General features: G+C 35.6%; 1 protein-coding gene across 11 annotated transcripts in view; it reads left to right on the forward strand.

Annotated features, from left to right (window-relative positions):
* ZBBX (zinc finger B-box domain containing) overlaps nucleotides 1-24,972 on the forward strand; it is a 116,286-nt gene that overhangs the window by 17,312 nt on the left and 74,002 nt on the right. For 10 of the 11 annotated variants that reach the window (XM_073897752.1, XM_073897781.1, XM_073897763.1 and 7 more), the window contains 3 exons: nucleotides 4,504-4,552; nucleotides 5,464-5,570; nucleotides 11,941-12,036. In XM_073897752.1, the coding sequence (XP_073753853.1) occupies nucleotides 4,504-4,552; nucleotides 5,464-5,570; nucleotides 11,941-12,036 (252 nt within the window). Of the gene's footprint in view, nucleotides 1-2,307; nucleotides 2,556-4,503; nucleotides 4,553-5,463; nucleotides 5,571-11,940; nucleotides 12,037-24,972 lie in introns of those variants that run through there. The other variant, XM_073897792.1, reaches the window with a different exon arrangement.

The following is a 24,972-nucleotide window of genomic DNA, read 5'->3' on the forward strand; positions in this document are numbered from 1 at the left end:
CTTTCTTTCTTTCTTTCTTTCTTTCTTTCTTTCTTTCTTTCTTTCTTTCTTTCTTTCTTTCTTTCTTTCTTTCTCTCTCTCTCTCTCTCTCTCTCTCTTTCTTTCTTTCTTTCTCTTTCTTTTCTTTTCTTTCTGCCTTGCCTTGCCTTGCCTTGACTTGCCTTTCACATTTAAGTTCTACCTAGCAAATTTTGAAGATTTAGAGTTTTGTTTGACTTCTTATGTGTTCGTTGAAGCCAAGAGAGTAAATGTGCTTCCTAAGAATTTATAAAAAGAGGAAGAAAGGTATAAAGGATAAAGCTCAGAAAGGGCAGATGTGAGGGATAAAGCTCAAGGAATATGGAGGTAAAAGAGAACTTTAATATTGATAATCACTATCTATTTTATACCAGTCAACAGTTTAGCTGCTTTTCCTGTTTTTTTTTTTCTCATTAAGTGCTTATATCACTCTTAAGAGACAGTTGTTATTTTTCCAATTCCCACAGTTGAAGTAATTTAACATCAGAGAAGTTCACTTGCTCAAGGTCAAGCATCAGGGCCAGGATCTGGAATGCAGGCTTTCAAGCTGGTTCTCAGGTGATTTGCCAGCTCTTCAGTAAAGGGAGCCTGAGAAGAGGAAGAGTGGTAGCTGTAGAATCAAAGTAATGTAATTTCATAGAAAACGAAAGTAAAGGCGAAGGTGTTTTGACTATGATTTTAGACCAGTGTTTCTTAACAGGGGTTAGTTTTGCCCCCCCAAGAGACATTTGGCAATGTCTGGAGACATTTTTAGTTATCACCACCAAGAGGGTTTCGGGTTTTGGTTAATGATAGATAGTGGCTACAGGCCAGGAATGCTGCTATGCATCCTACAACATACTGGACAGCGTCCCCACCAAAGAATTATTTGGCTTAAAATGTCAATGGTATCAAGGTCAAGAAACCTTATGTTAAGTCTATATTGATTAAAATTCTGACTCATTTCATTACCTCTGTGATTTTAGGCAAGTCACTTAACTTTTCTGAGCTTCTGTTATCATATTTGTAAACATACAAAACAATACTTGCTTATTACTTTATATAGAGTTTTAAGCAATGTTAAGATTTTACATGTGAAACCAATTGTAACATTGGCTGAAAATCACATTAAAAAATTTGTGGAGAATGAGAATGAAAAAAAAACACTGAATTTAATTTGATGTTAGATGGAAAAATATTATAAAGTGGTTACAGAAAGAAAGGTGGGGGGCAGTGAGTAAAGTCTAATGTCACAGGGAGCATGAGAACGGTAGGTAACCTCTCAAGGATCTAACAGGATCAAGGAAAGACTTTATTACAGTTGACCCTTGAAAAACACAGATTTGAACTGTTCAGGTCCACTTAATATGCAGATTTTTTTCAATAAATGTATGTACTGTAAATGTATTTTTTCTTTCTTATGACTTTCTTAATACCATTTTATTTTCCCTAGCTTACTTTATTGTAAGAATACAGCATATAAGACATATAACATACAAAATATGTGTTAATCAACTGTTTATGCTATTTGTAAGACTTCCAGTCAACAGTAGGCTATCAGTAGTTAAGTTTTTCGGGGTCAAAATTGGTGCCCCAACCCCCATATCGTTCAAGAGTCAACCGTATATTGTTTATTAGACTCAGAAACATGTGAGCCAGTTTGTAGCTGAGGGATGGACTCACTAATGGAGGAAAGATAGAAGATGCCAATGAGAGAGATGCCAGTTGCTGGGGTGTAGTCTTTGAAGAGATGGATCCTTAAGAAGGGCTTGACCAATGGAAGGAAGACACATTGCATCTGATAAGAAAGATGGAAGAGAAAACAAGTGGCAGTAAAGGTAAAATTTTAGAGGTTGCATTTGACAGGAGGTGAGGCAGAAAGCTGTGGAAAGATTTAAATGGGAAGACCTCAACATTCGTAGAAAATTTGAAGGCAGGCTCATCTGCTCACAATAAGGAGGCGAAATGGGGTAAATGTGAGTCTTTTGGAATGGAGAAAGTTTGAAGTAGCTACTGTGGGAGTCATGATTGAGGTTTAGCACGAAATGAATAAGTAGACTGCTGAAGGGCCATGGGAGCATGGATTTGTAGGGGACCCCAGTCAGGATTATTTCATCACATTGGTAGGTAGAGGTAGAGGTCTAAGAGGAAGGAGGTAAGGTGATCATGGTTAGCACTGAGAAGCTCTGAGTCTGGGCTTTTGAAGGTGTGGCCATTCAGATTGCTGCTTAGGTTTAAGGTTTGGTCATAATGGTCAGGTGGCTGAAGAGGCACTTAGGTGTTCACAGTAGTCAGCATGTTGGAGGGTTTTCAGCATCAGGGTGTCAGGTGAACATGGACATTGCAATCTCCAGGATCATCACCCAGAACTGTGGTGGAGAGAAATACTGAACAGATTGCTATAGTTCAGGTGGAAGAGGATCCTGGATATTGATAAAGGCGGTCAGTGGATGGTGAGGACCTTCAGTAGAGGCATCTTTGCTGAACGATGAGATCAGAGCAATATTCTGGAAGCAACACTGAGGAACGAACGGAGAGAAAAATTTTCTTCTCTCCTGGTGAGTGCAAGGGAGTAGAAATGGAACTAGTTCCTCTGGAGAGTTCTCTGGAAAAGGTTGTGTCTGAGGAAAGGTGGGCCCAGTTAATGTGAACTTTTGCAAGAGGTATTTTTAGGAAAGGTTTAAGGCATGGGATAAATGACTATTTAATAAGGACTCTATGGACTAGCAGGGAACCAGGATAGAAGGACAAGCAGTAGAAAATGGCAAAGGTTATGTAGCTAATTGGATTAAGAATAAGAATATTTGGAAAGGTGGCTAATGGGAGGAGTGTGGGCCCAGCATGGCAGATTAAGGCATTGGTGGGAGTTTGGAGGCATTTCTCAATGCCAAGGAGGCTGATGACAGCATAGTCTGACTCCAATGGCCCAGGTGATGTGTCTGTATGGTACAGCCACTAAGCTTCCCTGACCCCTAATGGCACCTCTTCAGCATCCTCTGATACTGAAGTGGGTTAATAAGGTATAGCCTTCAGGATATCAAATTCCTGATGTTTTGGATATATACGTATGTGCATATACATATATACATGCATGTGTGTGTGTGATGTGTGTATGGTCCAACCCTACCTGACCTTCAACTCTTTACTAAACAGATGAAAATCAGATTTAGGAGGAAATTCTATCTGCCTAAATATAGCAGCTAGCAGTTTGTTCACTGAAATATTTTTATGCAGTTTGAATCATTTGAAGTAAATATGGCCATATTTATAGAGCTGAAAAATATTTACGATAATAAAAGCAAATTATAAAATTTCCCTAATAATGGGTTCAATTTGCTTTGGCATTGCCATCCTGCCCAGCTAGCCTATAACCACATTGATCATGTTGCAATTCAGATGTATCATTAAGGTAATAATATTGGATAATTTCATTATGAAAAAAATGAGATTAAATTATCTGTAACTTGTATAACATTTTCAGTTTAAAAATAAAAGTGTGATTCACATAAAAATTGATTATTTCAATCCTGTTTTCTTTTCTGCTGTATTTGGTACATAGCATCTGAACAGCTACTCAAAGAATGTGAACAAAAAAATGCCCTTTTGAAGCAAAACCACTAGATTCACTGAGAATAATTATGCCTAAATTTTCAAAGATGACTGCGGTTGGTACAGCCGTCGACATAGAGGCAAATGTTGTTCTCATATTCTCATGTACAAATTGGGCAATTGAGCATGCAGATTGCAAATTGAAAACTAGGCATGAATTGACAGGGTCTGTATAAATGTGAACCATTCCTACATGCTCGTTTGTGTACTTTGAATGTTGGTTTTAATAAGACCAAGGCAAGTATGTACAGTTGGTGAATCTGTTTTATGTCTTAAAATCTTAAGATCCAAGGATTTTAAGTGACTATTTGAAACACCTAACAGCGAAGCTTATTTACTCAATATTTTGGCTATAACTTCAGAAAGTCAGGGATCACAGCTAATATATTGAAGGCTAAATCTATGATGCTTAAACATGTGGTTCTCCAAATTAGACAAATAAGATAATATTGGCTTCTACAGTTATGTAAGCACAGTGGCTCAGTCAGAATTCAGTTTAGATTTAGTCTACACAAATATTAGACTTTGTGTGTCTCAGAAAGATCAGAGATAGAAAAGGCTTACTGAGCCTTTAAGTATTTGAATACTAGTGCTTTCCTAAAATAATTTCATGATGATATATAATTATTTTTGTTCAAAACATAATTTATGGCATGTTTCTAAAAGTGGTTTAGATGTCTCCAAATTTTTTTTTTTTTGGTATTTTCTCTTACTTAAAAGTTCTATGTATGCTTTAATCATGATTTTCTATTAATTTTATATTATTCTCTCAAAATGTTTGTTTTGCTCAAGATGCACTGAAACGTTATGGCTCTCTACCATTTTTGTTAGTAACTTAAACTTTCTTTGAATAAGAGACTGTATACCTGACAAATAATATCTATTTCATTAATACAGCTTTCTGCTGGAAAAGTGAAATTAAAATTACTGAAGGAGCAACTTCAAGGTAAACAGTTCACCACTGTGTTATTAGATGCTAAAGATATAACTTGTTTACTTTTTCATTTGAATTTCATAGAAAATTGAAGTGTTAGAATTGTTCATGCAGTATAAAGATTCTAAACCCCCAAATGATGACTCTGAAAAGACTTTTGATATTCAAATTCATTTTATTTATTTTCGGGGGGGCAGCCTTATTTTATGTGAAAAAATGTTAACTTAAAATATGAATATAATAATAACGTTTTCAAAAGTGAGGACTTTGATAGTACTGTTCTGTAAATTCTATTTATATAATCTTTTAACCAGGATGATAATTGAGCCATATAAAATTATATACTGAAAATTTCCTTCTAGCAATCTAAAAGAATATTGAAAATGGCTTTATATTTTAATAAATTATTTCACAATAGCAAAACCCAAGAATCAATTTTGAATTCACAGTAATTCCAAAAGAAATAAATTTTTTATAGAGGATAAGCACATTTAATTTGAATGGAAAAGATAATTTGGTAGAACAAATTCTAGAAATCTATATAACATTTATTATAGAAGATGGTTCTCTGTGAGCTTCATTTAGTTTGATCTGGAGATGGGACAGAAAGCCATAGGAATTCTATCAAGAGTGTAGTTTTTGACATTCTGTAATTTCACTTGTCCGATTCAAGTGAGTTTTAAGCAGAATGGGTGTGGGCAGGTATATGGGCCCTGAGGTCACAAGGGGATGCGAAGGGGACTGTGGCCTCCACAATTTACTGGGAAGAGTAGACTTGGCTGCACACCATTCTTACTGGGCAATTAATATTTAAATACTCTTTGAGAATTTAGAAATGTGCATAAGTTCATTTTTTTATCAGTCAGAAAACTGAACCTTATATTTTAATGTGATTGGCCTGACATTTATTTTTTTCCTTCCAGAGCCAGTGAAACCACCACTTAATTATAAGATGGCCAATCCTGAAAGTGAAAAATCCAAGATAAAAGGGAAGGTTTGTGGACAGTGTGAGAACAAAGCTGCTGTGCTGGTATGTGCACTATAAAAAGATACTAGAACATAATGTTCACATGGCCTCACTCTCGCGACTTGACCTGCTTTGGGAGCCAGATACTTTTCCTTCGCTGCCGTTCTAAAGGTGAAGTGTGCATGCCGCCCTGTTCAATGCACTGCATCTTACCCTCTCATTCCAGTTTAAGGATATCACCTACCTTTTGCTCTTGGATCATGCCTGTCAGCATACAAACATGCTGCAGTACTTTCCAAATCAAAACTACACCAAAAGTTCTTCTGTGACCACTGCATCTCCCTCTGGCCCTTGTTAATAAAACTTCTAAAGAGTTATCTACACTTGCTCTCATCATATTCTCACTTCCTGTTCTCTCTCTCTCTCTTTTACTGAGGTATAATGTACTTACTGTGAAAGAGAGACCTTAAATGTACAAATAGATGCCTTTTGACAAATGTATACAGCCCCATCAATATAATAGAATACTTCTGAAGGTTCTCTTGTGCCTTTTCCAATTCATTTCCACTACAAAGCCAACTACTGTCCAGTTTTTTACTACTGTGTTTAAGGCTGCCATGGACATTTATGTGCACGTCTTTTTTTTTTTTTCCCTCAAATGATGTTTATTTTTTTTCCTTAAAAGTTATGAAGTGAGGGGTGCCTGGGTGGCTCAGTCATTAAGCGTCTGCCTTCGGCTCAGGTCATGATCCCAGCGTCCTGGGATAGAGCCCCGTATCGGGCTCCCAGCTCCGCGGGAGGCCTGCTTCTCCCTCTCCACTCCCCCTGCTTGTGTTCCCTCTGTAGCTGTGTTTCTCTCTGTCAAATAAATAAATAAAACCTTAAAAAAAAAGTTTTGAAGTGAAATTGAAAAAAAAGAGCCCCAAAATGGTTTCCAACAGTTTTCTAACTTTTCTTTGTTGCCGATTTCATGAACTTTAAAAAAAAATATGGCAAAATACACCATAATTTAAAAGTTACCATTTTAGCCGTTTTGAGAGTACAGTTCAGTGGTGTTAAGTACATTCACGTTGTTGTGATGCCATCACCACCATCCGTCCACAAAACTCTTCCCATCTTACAGAACTGAAACTGTACTAATTGAACAATAATTCGCATTCCCCCCCTCCTGTCAGCCCCTGGCAACCATCATTTTACTTTCTCATTCTACTTTCTGTCTCTATGAACTTGACTATTCTAGGTGCCTCATATAAGTGGAGGCTACAGTATTTGTCCTTTTGTGCCTGGATTATTTTACTTAATGTCTTCGGGGTTCATCTGTATGGTAGCATGTGTCAGAATTTCCTTCCTTCTTAAGGCCAAATAATATTTCATTGCATGTATATTCCACATTTTGTTCATTCGTTCATCCATCAGTGGACACTTCGGTCGTTTCCACCTTTTGACTATTGTGAATAATGCTGCAATGAACGTGGGTATAAAAATATGTGTCCAGGTTTCTACTTTCAGTTCTTTTGAGTATAGACCCAGAAGTGGAATTGCTAAATTCCCATTCTCTTTTGAACCCTCGCCATTCAGGATTGGGTCTATGTCCAGCAACTGCTCCTATCAAGGTCACCAGTGACATTCATATTCTTAAATACAGTGGCCAATTCTCAGTTCTTATCTTAGTCTATCAGTAATATTTGATACAGTATTCTTCTCCTCTTTTGTGACTCTTCACTTGGCTTCTTCTAGGACGTGATCCTCTCTTTGTTTCATTTTACTTTGCTAGCTGTTCCTTCTCAGTCTTTGTTGGTTTTCTGTATTCTAGACCCCTGAATGTTGGACTGTCACAGGGCTTAGTCCTTAACCCCCTTCCCATCCATCTACTTACTCTTGAGAGGTAATTTTGTCTACTCTCTCAGCTTTAAAGACCATAGCTACATGGATGGTTCCCAAATTTACATCTCTTACTCATCTCCTTCCCCTGAACTTTTCCAACTCAGACTGCCTACTCAACACCTCTACTTGGATGTCTAACAATAATCACTAACTTAACATGTTCAAAATTGAACCTTTAGTATCTCTCCAACATATTTTCTCCCTTGCACAGTCTCCTCAGAATAAAGGTCAATTCAAATGTTCCCTGCCCCTGCAGCCTTTTGTAAACAAGCAACAGCTGAGTAGCCCTGAGTTTTTTGGAGCTGCTCCATGCAACCACAATGCATTTATTACCCCTTAAAATGTATTTATGTGTTTATTTTCCACTTACCTATGTAAATTTCGTTTGTTCACTGTTGTATGCCCACCACCTAGAATTATGCCTGTAATTTAGTAGGCACTCAACAAATATTTATTGAATGAATGCATTTTTTTTACTGTAATAAAGACTTCAGATATATCTTGCTTTCAGTTAGTATTAAAAGTACTCCAATATCTGATATAATTTAAAATATTACACACCCTTGACATGCAGTTTCCCCCAAAGAATTTAATGATTATAACTAATATTTGTAGATTACTATAATGATATTTTTTAGTTTCAGAGAATTTGGCCATCATCATTTCTGATTTGAGACTCTATAACTGTCCTTATTTCATGGCAGTTTTCGCTGGTCTAAGAGAGTTAGAATACTGTAAGTCTAATAAAGAGCTGATAGCAATATTAAATATAAAACCCTGGCTCTTGGTACAATGCTTTTATTATTACATCACGCTATTTTCTTATTTGATGTAATGATGGACAGTAATTTAAGAAATCTTCACAAATTACACCTATCCAGAAATCTTTAAAAAAATACAAACAATGTTAATGTTCCTGAAGTTGGAAGTATGAAAGCTAAAAGGTACTTACTGGCTGACTTGAATTGTTGAGGTCCACTGTTCATGATCTGAACAAAGTATTTATGTAGGAGCTGTCAATATTTCTTGTGAATCCTGTTCTATGTTGAGCACTGTTTAAAGGCCATGAAATTTGAACAATATGGCATACGTAGGTAGATAAACTGGACCTGAAAATAAAGGATCTGTTTTTCCAAAGAGAAGGAAAAGCAAGAAGAGGACATCCCAGACAAGACAAATGGCACATGCCTCGTCTGGAAAGCAGATAAGAATGATGATGTGTGCAGTGATTAAAAGGCTGATTTGCCTGAAAACTGTTAGAAATAGAAGCCAGGACTTAGACCCTACACATTCTTAAAGAATTTTGCTAAGATTTTAAGAAAGTATGTTGTTTGATTTGAAATGAAAGTAATGTCCCATGATATTTGTCAAGTACCATGGTAAGTTACTTAAAAATTCAAGTTAGGCACATCTAATGAAATAGACCATGGTGATGGTAAACTTAAGGTTATCTCGTATTCTCAGCATCCATCATTCTAGATGGCAATGTTTGTTATGTAGTGAGAGTAAACCTTCTTATATGGTATGATAGGGCCATCATCAGGGTAAACTGTATATGGGAGGTAGGGGGTACTTGGCATTTTGGAGGTTTGAATCTTGACTTTACCTTTTATTAGCTATGTGACCTTTAGCAAGTGGTTTAATTTTTCTGTATTTCTGTTTTCTCATTTGTTAACAATGGGATAATATAGGTAATGGTAGTCTATACCTCAGAGTTACTGAGAATAATGGTTAATGCATATGAAATAGTTAGCATTGTGCCTGGCACATGGAGAGGAGACAGTAAATTGTGTGTTTTGTTGTTGGCATATTTTTATATCTCCTGATGCATTCACATACATTAATGGTAAAAATAAAACCCCAAATCTCCAAATTCCTTATTTTTAAAAGAAACTCCAGTAGCTTTAGGCTGTTTGTAACATGGCAAAAGTGAAATGAATTGTTAAAAATTATATATTAATTTGGCAAATGTAGATAATTTAATTAAACTCAAAGGGATTCTAAAGACTTAGCACAACTGATCTAGGCTTGATCAAATGAAAAAGATATTTGCTAAAACTGCACTTGGTTATTCCATCATTGAAGAAGCATCTGTGGTGGAATGGAGTCCTTATCTACATTTTTAGTACGTTTCTGCCAGTTATACAAACTGCCTAAAAAGATTTTCCAGTTGGCGGTCATTTTAACCCAATTTAAATCCAAATATGCGTGTATAACAAAATATATAAGCTTACTCTGCAATTCCAGCTTTGATCTTCCAGTCTACAACATCCGTTTGGCTACTTTCCTTAAAAATCTGTTGTTAACAAATACTTGGCTTAGAATTCGATGTTCAAACTAATTTTCAGTCTTCTACATTACATTGTAAAGACAGTGCCAAATATGTCTGAGAAATTTATTAAAATATTAGCAGCTATGTTAAATAAAAATTATGCAGAATACATTTTGAAATATACTGCCATGTATATATGTGAAATTATAACTTTGTATTTGTGCACTTAAAAATTATAGATCTAGATAATGTTTTAATCATCATTTCTGTAAGAGACTGTTCTTGAAACATGAGTTGAAAGGGTAGGACTAGTTCTGATATTAGGGACAGTGTTTATTTTTCTTTCACTTAAACAAAAAATCCAGTTCTGTATAGCTAATCACATTTGAAAAAAATACATTTGGATTTTGATAAATAGCTCCCATGCAGTCATTTGACACATTGGGTTTTATCTTACTGCAAATTTTATCAAGGTTTTTCAATAAATGATTAGTGCTGTAATTAATGGTCAATGTGATTCTTAGTAATTTGAGTCATGGGCTAGAGCTTGAGCTTTGAGCCAGACTGTGGGATTAAAATCCTGGCTCCATTAGCTGTGTGACTGGGCACATTCCCAATTATTATGTTCCTTTGTTACTTCCTCTTTGCAATGGATATACAATGATCATGTTAATCTTACAGGGTTGTTGTGAGGATTCAGTGATGAGAAGCCCTTAGAACAGTGATTAAGTGTTCGGTAAATGTTGTGGATATTGTTATTGTTATGTGATTCTAGCCTTTCTTTTTAGTTTCATTAGTTATATAAAATGTCTTACTCTTTTTACCTTTGGTAGTTGTTGTCGGTGTTGTCCTAATCATCTTATATTTAATAAACCGGGCCACATTATTGCAGGCAACTGTCATCACATGGAGACTTATAATACAATTTTTAAAAATTAATGGACTCCTGTTGGGTTTTTAATAAGCATTCACTCTACTTTTCTATACCCTATACATTCTGGTGCCTGTTACTTGGTGTGTGGTCTGCACACCAGCAGCTGCGTGGACGTTACCTGGGAGCTTGTTAGAGTGCAGGATCTAGGTCTCCGTTCTGGACTTCCTGAATCAGTCTTCATTGTAACACAATTCCAGGTGATTCATATGCACAGTGCCTTTTGGGATTCGTCACTGTATCACACATTTCAGTCAGTCACTCCCCAGTGTAGGGTAGAAGAGCTTGGTCAACCTCTTCCCAGTCTGCCCCAGCTGCTTTCTGCATAGGATTCCTTGACAGGAGGAGAGAGGAAGGAGGGGAAGAATGGTGGTGGGCATGCGAAGTGGAGGGAGAGGAAATGAAAAAGGATCAAAGGGAATGTGGGCTCTGTGACACAGACTTTCTGACGTCATCTCTCCAGACCCTGCACTTTCTTATTTGTGCTGCTGGTGTTCTGAACCTGGGCCAAACTCAAGAAAATTAGAGGTCTTAGCCATTTGGGCTGCTTTTTTTCATGTTGTAAAGGATGTTAAAGTGGTTGTACAACTGCATGTAGTAATTTCACTTGCAGTAAAAATTCCACTTTTTCTTTCTTTTTACTTTGTCTTGCTTGGCGCCATCATAGGTACAGGTATAGCCCATCAATTTATCCACAAATTTAAAAAAAAATCGCATTTTAACACCATAGAGAATTTGAAAGATAAATACAAACTTGTCCATAATCATTTCACCAGTCATAAAAATTGCTCACATGTTGATGTGGTTCCATCCAGTTCTTTATCTTATACTTTCTTTCCTTTGAGGAATCTTCTAAGAATAATTCTCACACCATATTTTGAGAATCACCACTGAATTAGTACCAGTGAAAGAAGTGGGGATTTTTGGAGACAAATAGTATACGCATTGTGCCATATAAATTAATAGAGAAAAATTAAAGAACTCATAAAAATGAGGTAGTTTTGACCCAGAGATAATGCTGCTTAGTTTTTACCAGGTCAGGAAGTTTGGTCTGAAGTTGCTGGTTTTTTATGATTTATTCGGAATTGTAGATACATATATGCATCTAACACATATATATCTAAAAGCTACTTTCTTTAAGCTATTAAATTTATTTTGATATGAGAGTAATTAGCGTTTACAGGTTAGTTTTTCGGGTCAAATTGTTCCAATTTCCTTGGGCTTCTCAATTCTGATAACATATGGCATGTAAATGGAGAAATAAAGATGAGAACGATGACTTCTTTATGCAAATGTTTTCTCAAAGTCATATTATTAAAGACTGTGATATTTTAATGTCTTTTCAGGTATGCCTTGAATGTGGAGAAGATTATTGTTTGGGTTGCTTTGCTAAAATTCACCAGAAGGGGGCACTAAAGCTCCATAGAACAACTCTTTTGCAGGTACGACTTTAAAAATGCTTTACTTGTAGTGTATTTATAAAATGTTTCAACACAAAGACATTTAAAACATGTTTAATTATCTAGAATTTAGGATGATTTATATTAATTTCTAAAATTCTATTATGTACAGTCTTTACATATATCTTAAAATTATTTTACTGAGTGTTAATCTGGGTTCTATTTTGCTATTTAAACTGTGTTTTAATATAGTTCCTGAGACATTAGCTTGATTAGAGTTTTTAGATCATGCATTTTATCTGTGAACTTGACATTTAAAAATTAGACAGTATTTTTAATCTATTGTGGTTTCAAATGAATGCATGGTTTAAGTATTATTTCTATATAGTTTATAAATAGAAATCTCTAATGTTTTCTTTTTAATTCATCTTTTATTTGTCCTCACCCATTATCATTTAAATAAGCTTATCTCTCAGGTTTTTACTTTTCCTCCTACATGGTAGAAGCTTTTATTTTTCCTCATATAGTCATTGTTCTGTGAAATGCTCAACCTCAAACCCTGTCAGATGGTTTAAAAATTCTAATACTTAAACAATAAATATGGCTTAATATAGATATGACATATTATGCCGGTTACATTTAACAGTGCACTGATTTGTCATAGATTTCATTCATTTTATTCAACAAATATTTGTTGAATGCCTTTCAGAAAGCAGGGTCTGTGCTAGGCAGTACCTTACACAGATGAATACACTAGGATCCTGCTCTTAAGGATCTGAGGATAAAAGTGAAAACCAAGGACCTTGTGTAATGGGTTAAAGATTTTAATATCTTGTAGGCAAAAGGAAGGAGATGATCAGATCTATATTTAGAAAGATCACCGGAAGATTTCAATTTTTACATGTTACCTCAACGTAAATATTGATAACTCTCAAGGATGCTGATGACCCAAGTCATAGTAACCACAAAACATAAAATAGACCTTATTCATATCAGTATTTACCAGAGTTACTTACTTGTGAGCAGCTACTCAATATTTAGAACTTCCTGGCAGAAATCATGAGGGAAAACAAAACAAAACAAACAACCACCTGTTACTCTCCTGTCTCAGGAAGGTTTGTACAACTGGACAGTTACAGAAATGAAAATTAATGTCTATAAAAGTGAATGCAATTGTTAATATAGAAGTAATGTAGAATTTAAAGGCGCTCCACTTTAAGAGTAAAGAGTCTAATTACCCCCTGTGAACTCATATTAGGAATTTTCCATCCAGTGATTCTTTTTCAGCATATTTTCTGAGTTATCGCTCAGTGAGCTAGGCACAGGCTAGCTGGTCTGGAAGATACAGAGAAGAAGGAGACATGGGTCCTTCCTTCAAGACTTACAGAGATCTGACTCTCTCTTCTCCCTGCCTCCCTCCCCATCTCTTTTCCTCTCCTTCATGTCTCTCTCCCTCTCTCTCTGTCATACACATCACACACACACACACGCACACACACACACACAAATATACACAATCAATTTCAAAAGACAGACTGTGCTGTGATATGGCTTATTGTTATCCAGAGACAGATATGATATGGGTCAAATCATGCTTACTAAAAGCAATGCAACATAGCATATGCTTTCTAAACATTGTATTTTTCTATTCCATATTAATGTCATTAAAATCAGTGTCTTCTATATCTTAAAAAGAATGTCATCTTTGTAGATGGGATTCTCATGTAATTCTAAGTGTAGAATTGATAGGGAAGAGAGAATTAATACTTTGAATATGTACTTTGTATCATACACTGTTGTTATATCCTGCCAGCATCACATTTTCTAGCTTTGATTGCAGGGGAGGAAAGTTTGGTAAGCCAGAAATAGTAAAATGGTATTTAAGTTCCTAGTGAATCTCAAGTTGTGGAAGACACATTTATCTCTAAAAGTTAATGGAAGTGAATTTTATAACAGGTGTGAATCAAAGAGCATAGCAAGTGATGAGGAATCCTTGAGAGGTCTCTTAAAACACAGGGGTTCCTTTATGTATATATTTTAAAGTTAAATACCGATAGAGAACTATGTATTTTCCATATTCATGTTAGTCCTTGTGTTGCCCTCCAGTCTGTGAAGGCAAAAGTCGCTACTTGATGCTGTTTTGAAGATAGTCCTGGGAATTTCATTGCCTATTGGGGAAATCAAAATAGGGGGCTAACCTTAGAGAAAAGTATGGGGAGAATGCCCATGTTGGGAGCTGAACATATATTGTTACCCTTTTTATATAACATCATTTCACTTACCCGGATTGCTATGTAGTGAAATACCTTGAAGATGTTTTCCAAATAAATCAGGTAAATTTGACTATTTATTCATTCAACAAAAATTTAAATTTAAAAAGGTGTTTTTGGGGGAGGGTATTGCTATGGTGAGCGCTGTGAATTGTGTAAGACTGTTGAATCACAGACCTGTACCTCTGAAACAAATAAAAAAAGAAGAAGATAGCAGGAGGGGAAGAATGAAGGGGGGGAAATCGGAGGGGGAGACGAACCATGAGAGATGATGGACTCTGAGAAACAAACTGAGGGTTCTAGAGGGGAGGGGGTGGGGGGATGGGTTAGCCTGGTGATGGGTATTAAGGAGGGCATGCTCTGCATGGAGCACTGGGTGTTATGCACAAACAATGGATCATGGAACACTACATCAAAAACTAATGATGTAATGTATGGTGATTAACATAACATAATAAAAAAAATAAAAAATAAAAATGTGTTTTTGTTTTAAGGAAACTTTCAAAATGTATAACATACTCCCTCCCATCTTAGTAAAGAATACAGTGAATAGTCTCACTATATTTTGTTGACTCCTGCTCACTGTTTTGCCCACTAGCCATTACAACAGTTAATAAGAGGCCTCAACTAGCTGATGTAGCAGGTGGAGCTACACCTTCCTCCTAAGAGATTTGCTCTTCTGATTAGTACTTCATTTTTCTTCTTTATCATGGTCTCACTCGTTCTCTGCCATCACTTCTTGATTTTAATCAATTGTCCCTTTAGTTATCTGTCATTTTTTTCCATTTCTGTTCTCTGTTTAGCCCTTTAATTTTTTTTTGCAGTCATCTTGTTTTTTTTTTTTTCTCCTTGTTTCCATCATTCTCCCTGGTCTTTCCCTATCAGTAAAGGTTCTTGACGCTGCTGTTCCCTGGCCTGAGGACCACTGGTCAGTAGTGAATGGTGTCTCTCTCTGTTTAGTTCTCGTTAATCAGTCATATAGTATTTTTACATTTCCACTATTTTGGCAACTGTCAAAGCCATGAGATTTTTTTTGTTGGCTGCTGAATTCATACCAAATTTGAGAAGTTAGAGCAGACATTTGATATCTGACTTTTAAGCATTACTCTATAAAAAGCAAGAATTCTAGGCTAATGGCTACTCCACTTTTATATTCTAATAACCTATGCTAACGTTCCTGGTTATTTTAAAGCACAGCCAGATTTGATTGCTGTAAACTGTTCAAGCCCCCATCCTACAGCCCAGGGAGTCTTTAGAAAGTTTACAGTCAATAGGGACCATTTTGTACTGCATATTTTGTTTTACTTAAGAGATAAATCCTTGAAAAAATTCAAGGCAAACTATTCCATTTCCATCTTGACTGACATTATAATTTCAAAGGGCCTTTCTTTTGATTTATGATTGATTTATACTTGGCAGTGATTCTAACACTTTTTTTTTTTTTTTTACCTCTCCAATCTCTGTTAAATAGTTAATTATCTGCAAAATAAAGTGTAAATGCATGAGGGGAATTACTAAGGATGAAAATCCTATTTCTACATTTAGAATGATTTGCAACACTTTAAGGATTGAAACAAAAGTTTTCTTCAGTGGGTAAGCCTCACATTGATGGAAAATAAGGTCTTAATCTATCAGGCATTTCTATTTCCTTTACCAACATACAAACAAACATGAGACAAGGTTAATCAGAGATAATAGAAGATGGGGGGGGGAAGCAAGCAGAAGATATCCCCTTATGAAACATGACATGCACAAAGGGAGGTTGGATTAGGTAAATCATTAATAGATTCTGGTATGTGTATTTTCTTAATTGGAATGGAGATTTTTCTTAACGGGAAAGGAGAGATCTTGGGAAGGGGGGTGGTTATTAATGAGAGAAGAGATAATTGAGGTAGAATTTCTATGTTTCTCATATAAAGCATTTATATGCAGCCTCTTTTTTTTAATCTCCAAAGAAAGTTATGTCTATATAGATATAAATAGGGATATATGTTTGATTGAACATACATGTAGGAAAATAATCACCAGGCAGAACTTCAGTTATCATCAGAATACTATTTAAGCTTACTGACTTTATGATAATTTTTCTTTTAGTTGACAATGCCCAATATCAGCTTATAGGCTCACACTATCATTATTCTGTTAATGTTAAGAATAATACAGCATTTTTAGATTATAGCTAGTCATTTGGACAATATCATTGTTACTAGGATGATCTTAATGGACCCATTTTAAATGCTGTGCATACACATATTACAGATGCCATGGTGTGCCACCGAGATCCTCCTCTTCAGGATTGAGATACTCCCTTCCTTAGCTGCCAGGCATGTTTGCCTATAGATAGATCATATTTAGGTCTCTCCTTAGGAACTGCTTTTGCCCAAAGAGAAATGCCACTTCCAAGCTTACACTCCATTCCTGGAGGCAGCTATTTTCTGGTCCAATATCTGGTCAGTGTGAGGGTACAAGTTCCCAGCAGCAGACCCTTGCCTCAGTTGAGAACAGCTGATAGGCCATCACAGCTTCTCCCTGGAATTGGCAATTGCTTCAAATTCAGTTTTCCTCTTTGCCCAAATTTACCTCTTTTTCCAATCATACTTGTTCTTTTCAGAGCACTTCCCACGAAAAATCAGGCAGGCAAATCTCAGAATTTGTTTCCTGGGAACCTGACCCATGACAATATCTAATTCAGAGTGGAATTATAGATAATTTTTGGACTAATTTTAGAGTGTGCTGCAATTTTTGAAGGTCAATGTATAACATTTTTCTTCATTTTTCAGATTCTGAATCAAGTGAGAAATAGATATGAGTGAAAACATAGATATCAAAATACAATTTTATTATTGCTGCAATTAGAACTACTGATTGCCACAATCAGCTTCCTGATTCTTCCTAGAATTGAACATTTTTTTACCCCCACCCCCAAATGGCAGACATTTCCCTTTGCCAGGGCAGGGCTTGCCAGTAAAACTTCTTAATGGATATCTAGATTGCAATGTATCCTTCTCTGGACAGGCAGCACTCAGGGAGAAAACCCAGAAGGGGCAGAGGTGAGCATGCTCACTTCCTTCCCCAAAGTCTCAGCAATAAGATAGATATGTAAGGATGAGGAGTAAATGTCCCCTTAAAAAGGAATTATCATAAATTCTCTTTAGAGTCTAGGTAACATAAATATCTTATATAAATTTACTATTTATAAATATTAGTTAATATTAAACTTAAGAAAAAACAAAATACTTAAAATATATATAAACAACTGAGTCGTGGCATGTTTTTCTCCTATTTCTTAAATATGAAAAATGGTATTAAATATTCCTTATGCTACAAGTTTGCGTTTATTGCCCTTCTATCCGATTATCACTTTGTACTTCCTCTACAAAGGTTTTTTTTTAATTATATTCTTATCGACTATTCATTCTTTTATATCTTCTGATAAATTTCAAATCCTGTGAGGAAAGGGGTTATTTCTATTTTGTTCATCACTCTTCTCAGTGCTTAACATTGTACCTGGCCCACATGAATCAAATTTTTGAACGAATGAGAACATGAATGAGTCGCCAATGATACGATCAACCTCCTGAAATAATTTGAAACTGTATTTTAAGTAGCAAAGTTTTATTATTCTCTGAATTTTGAAAACCAGAGGTTGGGTAATTAAAGGAATTTATGGTATATTAATGTGTTCTGTGGGTGAAGGGCTAGCAAAAGCCTTTTAAGTCCGAGAGTTTGAACTTTAATCTCCTAACTCTTTCCCTAGGAAAAAGATAAAGGTATTAATGTTAACTGTGTTCCTAGACAGCATACTTATGGTAAACATGACTCCTGATTGGCAGATTGCATCCATATGGGAGAACTATAAATACCTGGAGTAAGCCCCAGCTCCCTGAGTGTGGTGAGCTTTGTATTTGTCACTCCTGCTGGGGGGGGGGGGTGCTGCTCTGGAAGCCATGCAGATGGGGATTCACTCTGGGGGAAAATAAGACTTCTAAGCAGGTATTGTCCTCATCTGTTCCAGCTGTACTTGTGCATGAAGTTCTGCAAGACTCCCACCCGAGAACAACCGACACTGTCCTGTTAGCAAACTGCTGTCCCTGTTCTTATCCTTCTCAGCAGACCGATGCCAAAACTGGTTAGATGACAGCCTTGTGAGACTGAAAGTTCAGTTAACCCAGGCAGACTCCTTGATGGGCATTATAGTTTCAAAAAACAAAATGGTGCAATACCCAAAAGATAAATGAAGAACACTTGTGCAGCATCATTGACAAGAATATTTTAAAAACAGCTTTTTTTTAATTAACATATAATGTATGATTTGTTTCAGGGGTACAGGTCTGTGATTCATCAGTCTTACACAATTCACAGCGCTCACCATAGCATATACCCTCCCCAGTGTCCATCACCCAGCCACCCCATCCCTCCCACCCCCCACCACTCCAGCAACCCTCAGTTTGTTTCCTGAGATTAAGAGTCTCTTATGGTTTGTCTCCCTCTCTGGTTTCGTCTTGTTTCACTTTTCCCTCCCTTCCCTTATGATCCTCTGCCTTGTTTCTCAAATTCCTCATGTCAGTGAGATCACGTGGTACTTGTCTAAAAACAGCTTTCTTGATATATAACTCACATACTATCAATTCATTGATTCAATTCAGTGGATTTTAGTATATTCACAGATAATGTGTAACCATCAGCACAATTAATTGTAGAACATCTTCATCACTTCAAAAAGAAACCCCATACCCTTTTACTATTACTCCCATCTCCCGATACTCTCCTTCTGCCAATCTCCTGGCAACCACTAATCTACTTTCTGTTTCTGTAGATTAGTCTATATTTAATATAAATTGAGTCGTATAATATGTGGTCTTTTATGACTGGCTTCTTTTACTCAGTAAAAATAAAAAGTTTTCTTTTTTTAACATATAATGTATTATTTGTTTCAGAGGTACAGGTCTGTGATTCAACAGTCTTAAACATTCACAGCGCTCACCACAGCACATACCCTACGCAATGTCCATCACCCAGCCACCCCATCCCTCCCACCCGCCACCACTCCAGCAACCCTCAGTTTGTTTCCTGAGATTAAGAATTCCTCATATCAGTGAGGTCATATGATACATGTCTTTCTCTGAATGACTTATTTCGCTTAGCATAATACCCTCCAGTTCCATCCACGTTGTTGCAAATGGCAAGATTTCATTTTATATGACTGCATAATATTCCATTGTGTGTGTGTGTGTGTGTGTGTGTGTGTGTGTGTGTGTGTATACCACATCTTCTTTATCTATTCATCTGTTGATGGATGTCTTGGCTCTAGGGAAAAATGAATGGGGGGAAATCGGAGGGGGAGACAAACATTGAGAGACTATGGACTCTGAGAAACAAACTGAGGGTTCTAGAGGGGAGGGGGCTGGGGGGATGGGTTAGCCTGGTGATGGGTATTAAAGAGGGCACATATTGAATGGAGCACTGGGTGTTATACGCAAACAATGCATCATGGAACACTACATCAAAAACTAATGATGTAATGTATGGTGATTAACATAACAAAATAAAATTTTAAAAAACAAAAACAAATTATAGAAACACAAAAAAGATGAAAAGTTTTCAAGTTGCATCCACGTTGTAGCGTGTATCAGTACTTCATTTATGTTTATGGCTAAATAATATTCCACTGTACATATCGATATACCACATTTTGTTTATTCATTGTTTGATGGACATTTGGTTGTTTACAACTGGTGGCTATTATGAATAATGCTGTTATGAACATTTATGTGCAGGTTTTTATATGGACATAGGTTTTAACTTCTCTTAGCTATATCTCTACTAGTGAAATTGCTAGGTCATAGGGTAACTCTCTTTAATTGTTTGAGCAACTCCCAGAGGGTGTTCCAAAGTGGCTGCTGCATTTGACTCCCCAGTCAACAGAGTTTGGAAATTCTGATTTCTCTGTGTCCTAGCCAACACTTGTTTTTGTCTCACTTTTTTTTTTTTTTTTGGCATACAGTGTTGTATTAGTTGCAGGTGTACAATCGAGTAATTCAGCAGTTCCATACATCACCCTGGGCTCATCATGACAAGTGCACTCCTTAGTCCCCATCACCTATTTCCCCCATCCCCCTTCCCATCTCCTCTCTGGTAACCATCAGATTGTTCTCTATAATTAAGAGTCTGTTTCTTGCTTTTTCTCTTTTTCTCTCTCTTATTTTTTCCCTTTGCTTGTTTGTTTTGTTTCTTAAATTCCACGTATGAGTGAAATTATATGGTATTTGTCTTTCTCTGACTTATTTCACTTAGCGTTATACTTTCTAGCTCCATCCATGTCTTTGCAAATGGCAAAATTTCATTCTTTTTTTCAAGTTTTTATATAAATTCCAGTAAGTTAATTCAGTGTGATATTAGTTCAGGTGTACAATAGAGTGATTCAGTAATTCCATACATCGCCCAGTGCTCATCAGGACAAGTGCCCTCCTTAATACCCATCACCTATTTCACCCACCACCCCCTTCTCCCCTCTGGTAACCTTCAGTTTGTTCTCTAGAGTTAAGTAAGAGTCTGTTTCTGGGTTTTCCTTTCTCTTTTTTCCCCTTATGTTTGTTTGTTTTATTTCTTAAATTCCACATATGAGTGAGATCATATGGTATTTGTCTTTCTCTGACTGACTTATTTCACTTAGCATTTACTCTCTAGGTCCACCCATGTTGTTGCAAATGGCAAGATCTCATTCTTTTTATGGCGAGTAGTATTCCATTGTATATATATACCACATCTTATTTATCCACTCATCAGTCAATGGACACTTGGCTATTGTAAATAATGCTGCTGTAAACATAGGGGTGCATATTATCCCTTTATCCCTTTGAATTAGTGTTGTTACATTCTGTGGGTAAATAGCCAGCAGGGTAATTGCTGGATCATAAGGTAGTTCTATTTTTAACTTTTGTTCTTTGGAGAAATATTGACAGGAAGTTTTTTTCTTTGTTTCTTAAAGATTTATTTATTTATTTTAGAGAGAGAGAGAGCACATGTGGGGCTGGAGGGGCAGGAGGAGAGTTTTAAGCAGACTTTGTGTTCAGTGCAGAGCCCTATGTGAGGCTTGATCTCACAACCCTGAGATCACCCCTGAGCCGAAACCAAGAGTTGGAGGCTTAACTGACTGTGCCACCCAGGTGCCCCTACAAGAAGTTTTGAGAAGACCTAGGTATGGGACAATTAATAGACAACACTTCGGTGAAACCACATCTCTGATGACTTGTTTAATGCTAGTATTAAGAAGCTAAAGAAAAGGGAAAGATGATATTTGAAAGGGGTATGGAAAAGGGAGAGTAGGGCTTCTATTACTATCAGGGAGGAGTTGGAAGAACATAAGTGGTTTAGGGAGTATGTTACAAAATCAAATGACAGATGGAGTATAGATATGCTGGAGAAGGTGGAAGCAGTGCAATAGTTTAATGCAGACGTGGTTCAAATCAATCTCAGAGGGAAAGGGTGTTTCTGTAATATTTATGCTGAGGGAATCTTTAAGATAAAACTCATATATGCAGGCTCAGAAACTTGCAGGGTTGTTGTGAGGATCAGGTTAAATGACAACAAATATAAAATATTCTGCTTATAGCAAGTGCTCCGTATATTAGGTTTTATTAGTCAGGATATAGTACTGCAGAAATTCAACACAATTCCTACACTCTCTAAATTTAGAACCTAGAAAACAAAGTATATTAATGATAATGAATCTAAAGAATTAATGAAAATGTTACCTTTGGTTTTAGGGCTATTTTTAAAATCATTATAGTAATATATATTTTGGGAGGCTTGTGAAAAACCAGTGAAGTAAAGTTTTAGAGAAATACAGGCTCTCATTATCCAAATAGAGAATAATAGAATCTCAATTTTGGAGGGGTCCATAAAGATTATTATTCTAACAGCGTGTCTGAACCTTTAATCAATCACATTGTTATTGGGTATTTGGGGAGCCTTGATAATTTGCAGGTGCTAATAATGTTCTTAAAGTTTTTTTCATGGAATCTGACAAGTTTTATAGTATTTTATGTTCATTGGTCTTTACTGGATAAAAATTGTTCAATTGTGATGTAATAGCATTGCTGTATATAAAAGCCAAATATTATGACAAATTATTGATTGTTATTTGCTAGGGAGTTTATTCTGCTATGCTTAAAAATATGTTATTCAGAGCACTGCATATAAAATCATTTCTTTCTCATGTAGCTCAAATATGAGTAATTACTGAAAGCAGCTAACTCATCTGGATGCATTATACATGTAATACTAGTTGAAAACAATAGTAAGTACTTGCCAAGATAATTAATATAGTACATAATTATATGGCATCAAAACTGCAAATAGAAAGATTGCAGGTGTGAATTTCCTGTGTTATTTTTTTGTTGCTATTCTGGCTCACTTTTAAGATTACTCTCTAAGTAGAATTTTTAATATGTTATTAGTAAAACCTGAAAGGCACAGTTGTTTAGACCAAGATCCCATTTTATTATTTTTCTGGGTATCAAGTGATTTAGAAGTTTTTGACAATATGTTTTCTTTTATATACATATGCTTTATTGCCTTATTTTAAAATATTTTTCCTGCATTAAGTGTGTTTTATTTCAGGATTTTCACATCTTTTTATGACACTATTAAATATTGAGTCCAGATTAGTTTTATTTGACACTTAGTATCTATTGAATAGCAAACCACATTTATTTTAATTTTTTAATTGAGATAAAATTGGTATGTAACATCATATTGTTTCAGGTGTACAAAATAATTCCATTTTTGTATACACTACAAAGTGATCACCACAGTAAGTTATAATCTGTCACCATGCAATTAACCACCTTCATCCATTTTACCCAACCCCCTTCCCTCTGATAACCACCAGTCTGTTCTCTGTATTGATGAGTTTTGTTTTGTTTGTTCATTCATTTTCTTTTTTTAGATTCTCCATGTGAGTGAAATCATGCAGTATTTGTCTGTCTGACTTATTTTGCTTAGCATAAAACCCTCAAGGTCCATCCATATTTTCACAAGTGGCAAGATTTCCTTCTTCTTCATGGCTGAGTAGTATTCCATGGTGTATGTGTATAATATCATATATACATACATACACTTATACATATATATATGTGAGTGTGTGTGTGTGTGTATATATATATATATATATATATATATATACACCACTTATTTTTCCATTCATCTATCAGTAGACACTTAGATTTCCATATTGTGGCTATTGTATATAATGTTACAGTGACTATAAGAGTGCATATATCTTTACAAATTAGTGTTTTTATTTTCTTTGGATAAATACCAAGAAGTGGAATATCTGGATCCTATGATAATTCTCTTTGTAATTTTTAAAGGACCCTCCATACTGTTTTCCATAGTAGCTATGCCCATTTAAATTTCCACCAGCAGTGTAGGAGGGTTCCCTTTCTTCTACACCCTCACCAAAGCTTGTTTCTTGTCCTTTTGATAATAGCCATTGTAACAGATGTGAGGTGATATCTCATTGTGGTTTTGATTTGCATTTTCCTGGTAGTGATGTTGAATATCTTTTTATGTGCCTGTTAGCCATCTGTATGTCTTTGGAAAAGTGTCTATTTAGATCTTCTGCCCATTTTTTAATCAGATTCCTTGGGGTTTTGTTTTTGTTTTTATTTTTTTGCTATTGAGTTGTTTGAATTCTTCATATATTTTAAATATTAATCCTTTATTGGATATATGATTTGCAAATATTTTCTCCCATTGAGAAGGTTGCCTTTTCATTTTTCTGATAGTCTTCTTTGCTATGCAGAAGGTTTTTAGTTTGATGTAGTCCCACTTATTTATTTTTGCTTTTGTTGCCTTTGCTTTTGGAGTCATATCCAAAAAATGAAAACCAAGACTGATGTCAGGGAGTTTATTGTCTATTTTTTCTACTAGGAGTTTTATGGTTTCAGGTCTAACATTCAAGTTTTTAATCTATTTTGAGTTAATTTTTGTGTATGATATAAGATAATGGTCTAGTTTCATTCTTTTCATATGGCTGTCCAGTTTTCCTGGCACCATTTATTAAAGAGATTGTCCTTACCCCATTGTATATTCTTGACTCTGTTATAAATTATTGACCATATATGTGTCGATTTATTTCTGCGCTCTCTGTTCTGTTTTATTTGATCAACAGTTTTGTTTTTATGGCAGTACTGTACCATTTTGATTATTTTAGCGTTGGAGTGTAGTTTGAAGTCAGAGAGCATGATATCTCCAACTTCTTCTCTCTTAAGAATGCTTTGATAAATCTCAAATCTTTGCTATTCAGGATCTTTTGTTGTTCCATATGAAGTTTAGAATTATTTGTTCTAATTCTGTGAAAAATATCATTGGTATTTAGATGGGGATTGCACTGAATCTGTAGATTTCTTTGGGTTGTATGGACATTTTGACAATGTTAATTTTTTTAATCCGTGAGCACAGAATATCTTTCCATTTATTTGTGTCTTCAGATTCTTTCATTAGTGTTGTATAGTTTTCAGTGTACAGTTCTTTCACTTCCTTGGTTAAATTTATTCCTAAGTTTTCTATTCATTTTCATGCAATTCTAAAAGGGATTGCTTTTGTAATTTCTCTTTCTGATAGTTTGCTATTAGTGTATAGAAAACAGATTTCTGTATATTGATTTTGTGTCTTACTACTTTACTAAATTCATTTATTAATT

The sequence above is a fragment of the Callorhinus ursinus genome, unplaced genomic scaffold (genome assembly GCF_003265705.2).
Source record: "Callorhinus ursinus isolate GAN/ISIS: 27379988/994484 unplaced genomic scaffold, GSC_fseal_2.0 scaffold1, whole genome shotgun sequence".
NCBI classification, from domain to species: domain Eukaryota; kingdom Metazoa; phylum Chordata; class Mammalia; order Carnivora; family Otariidae; genus Callorhinus; species Callorhinus ursinus.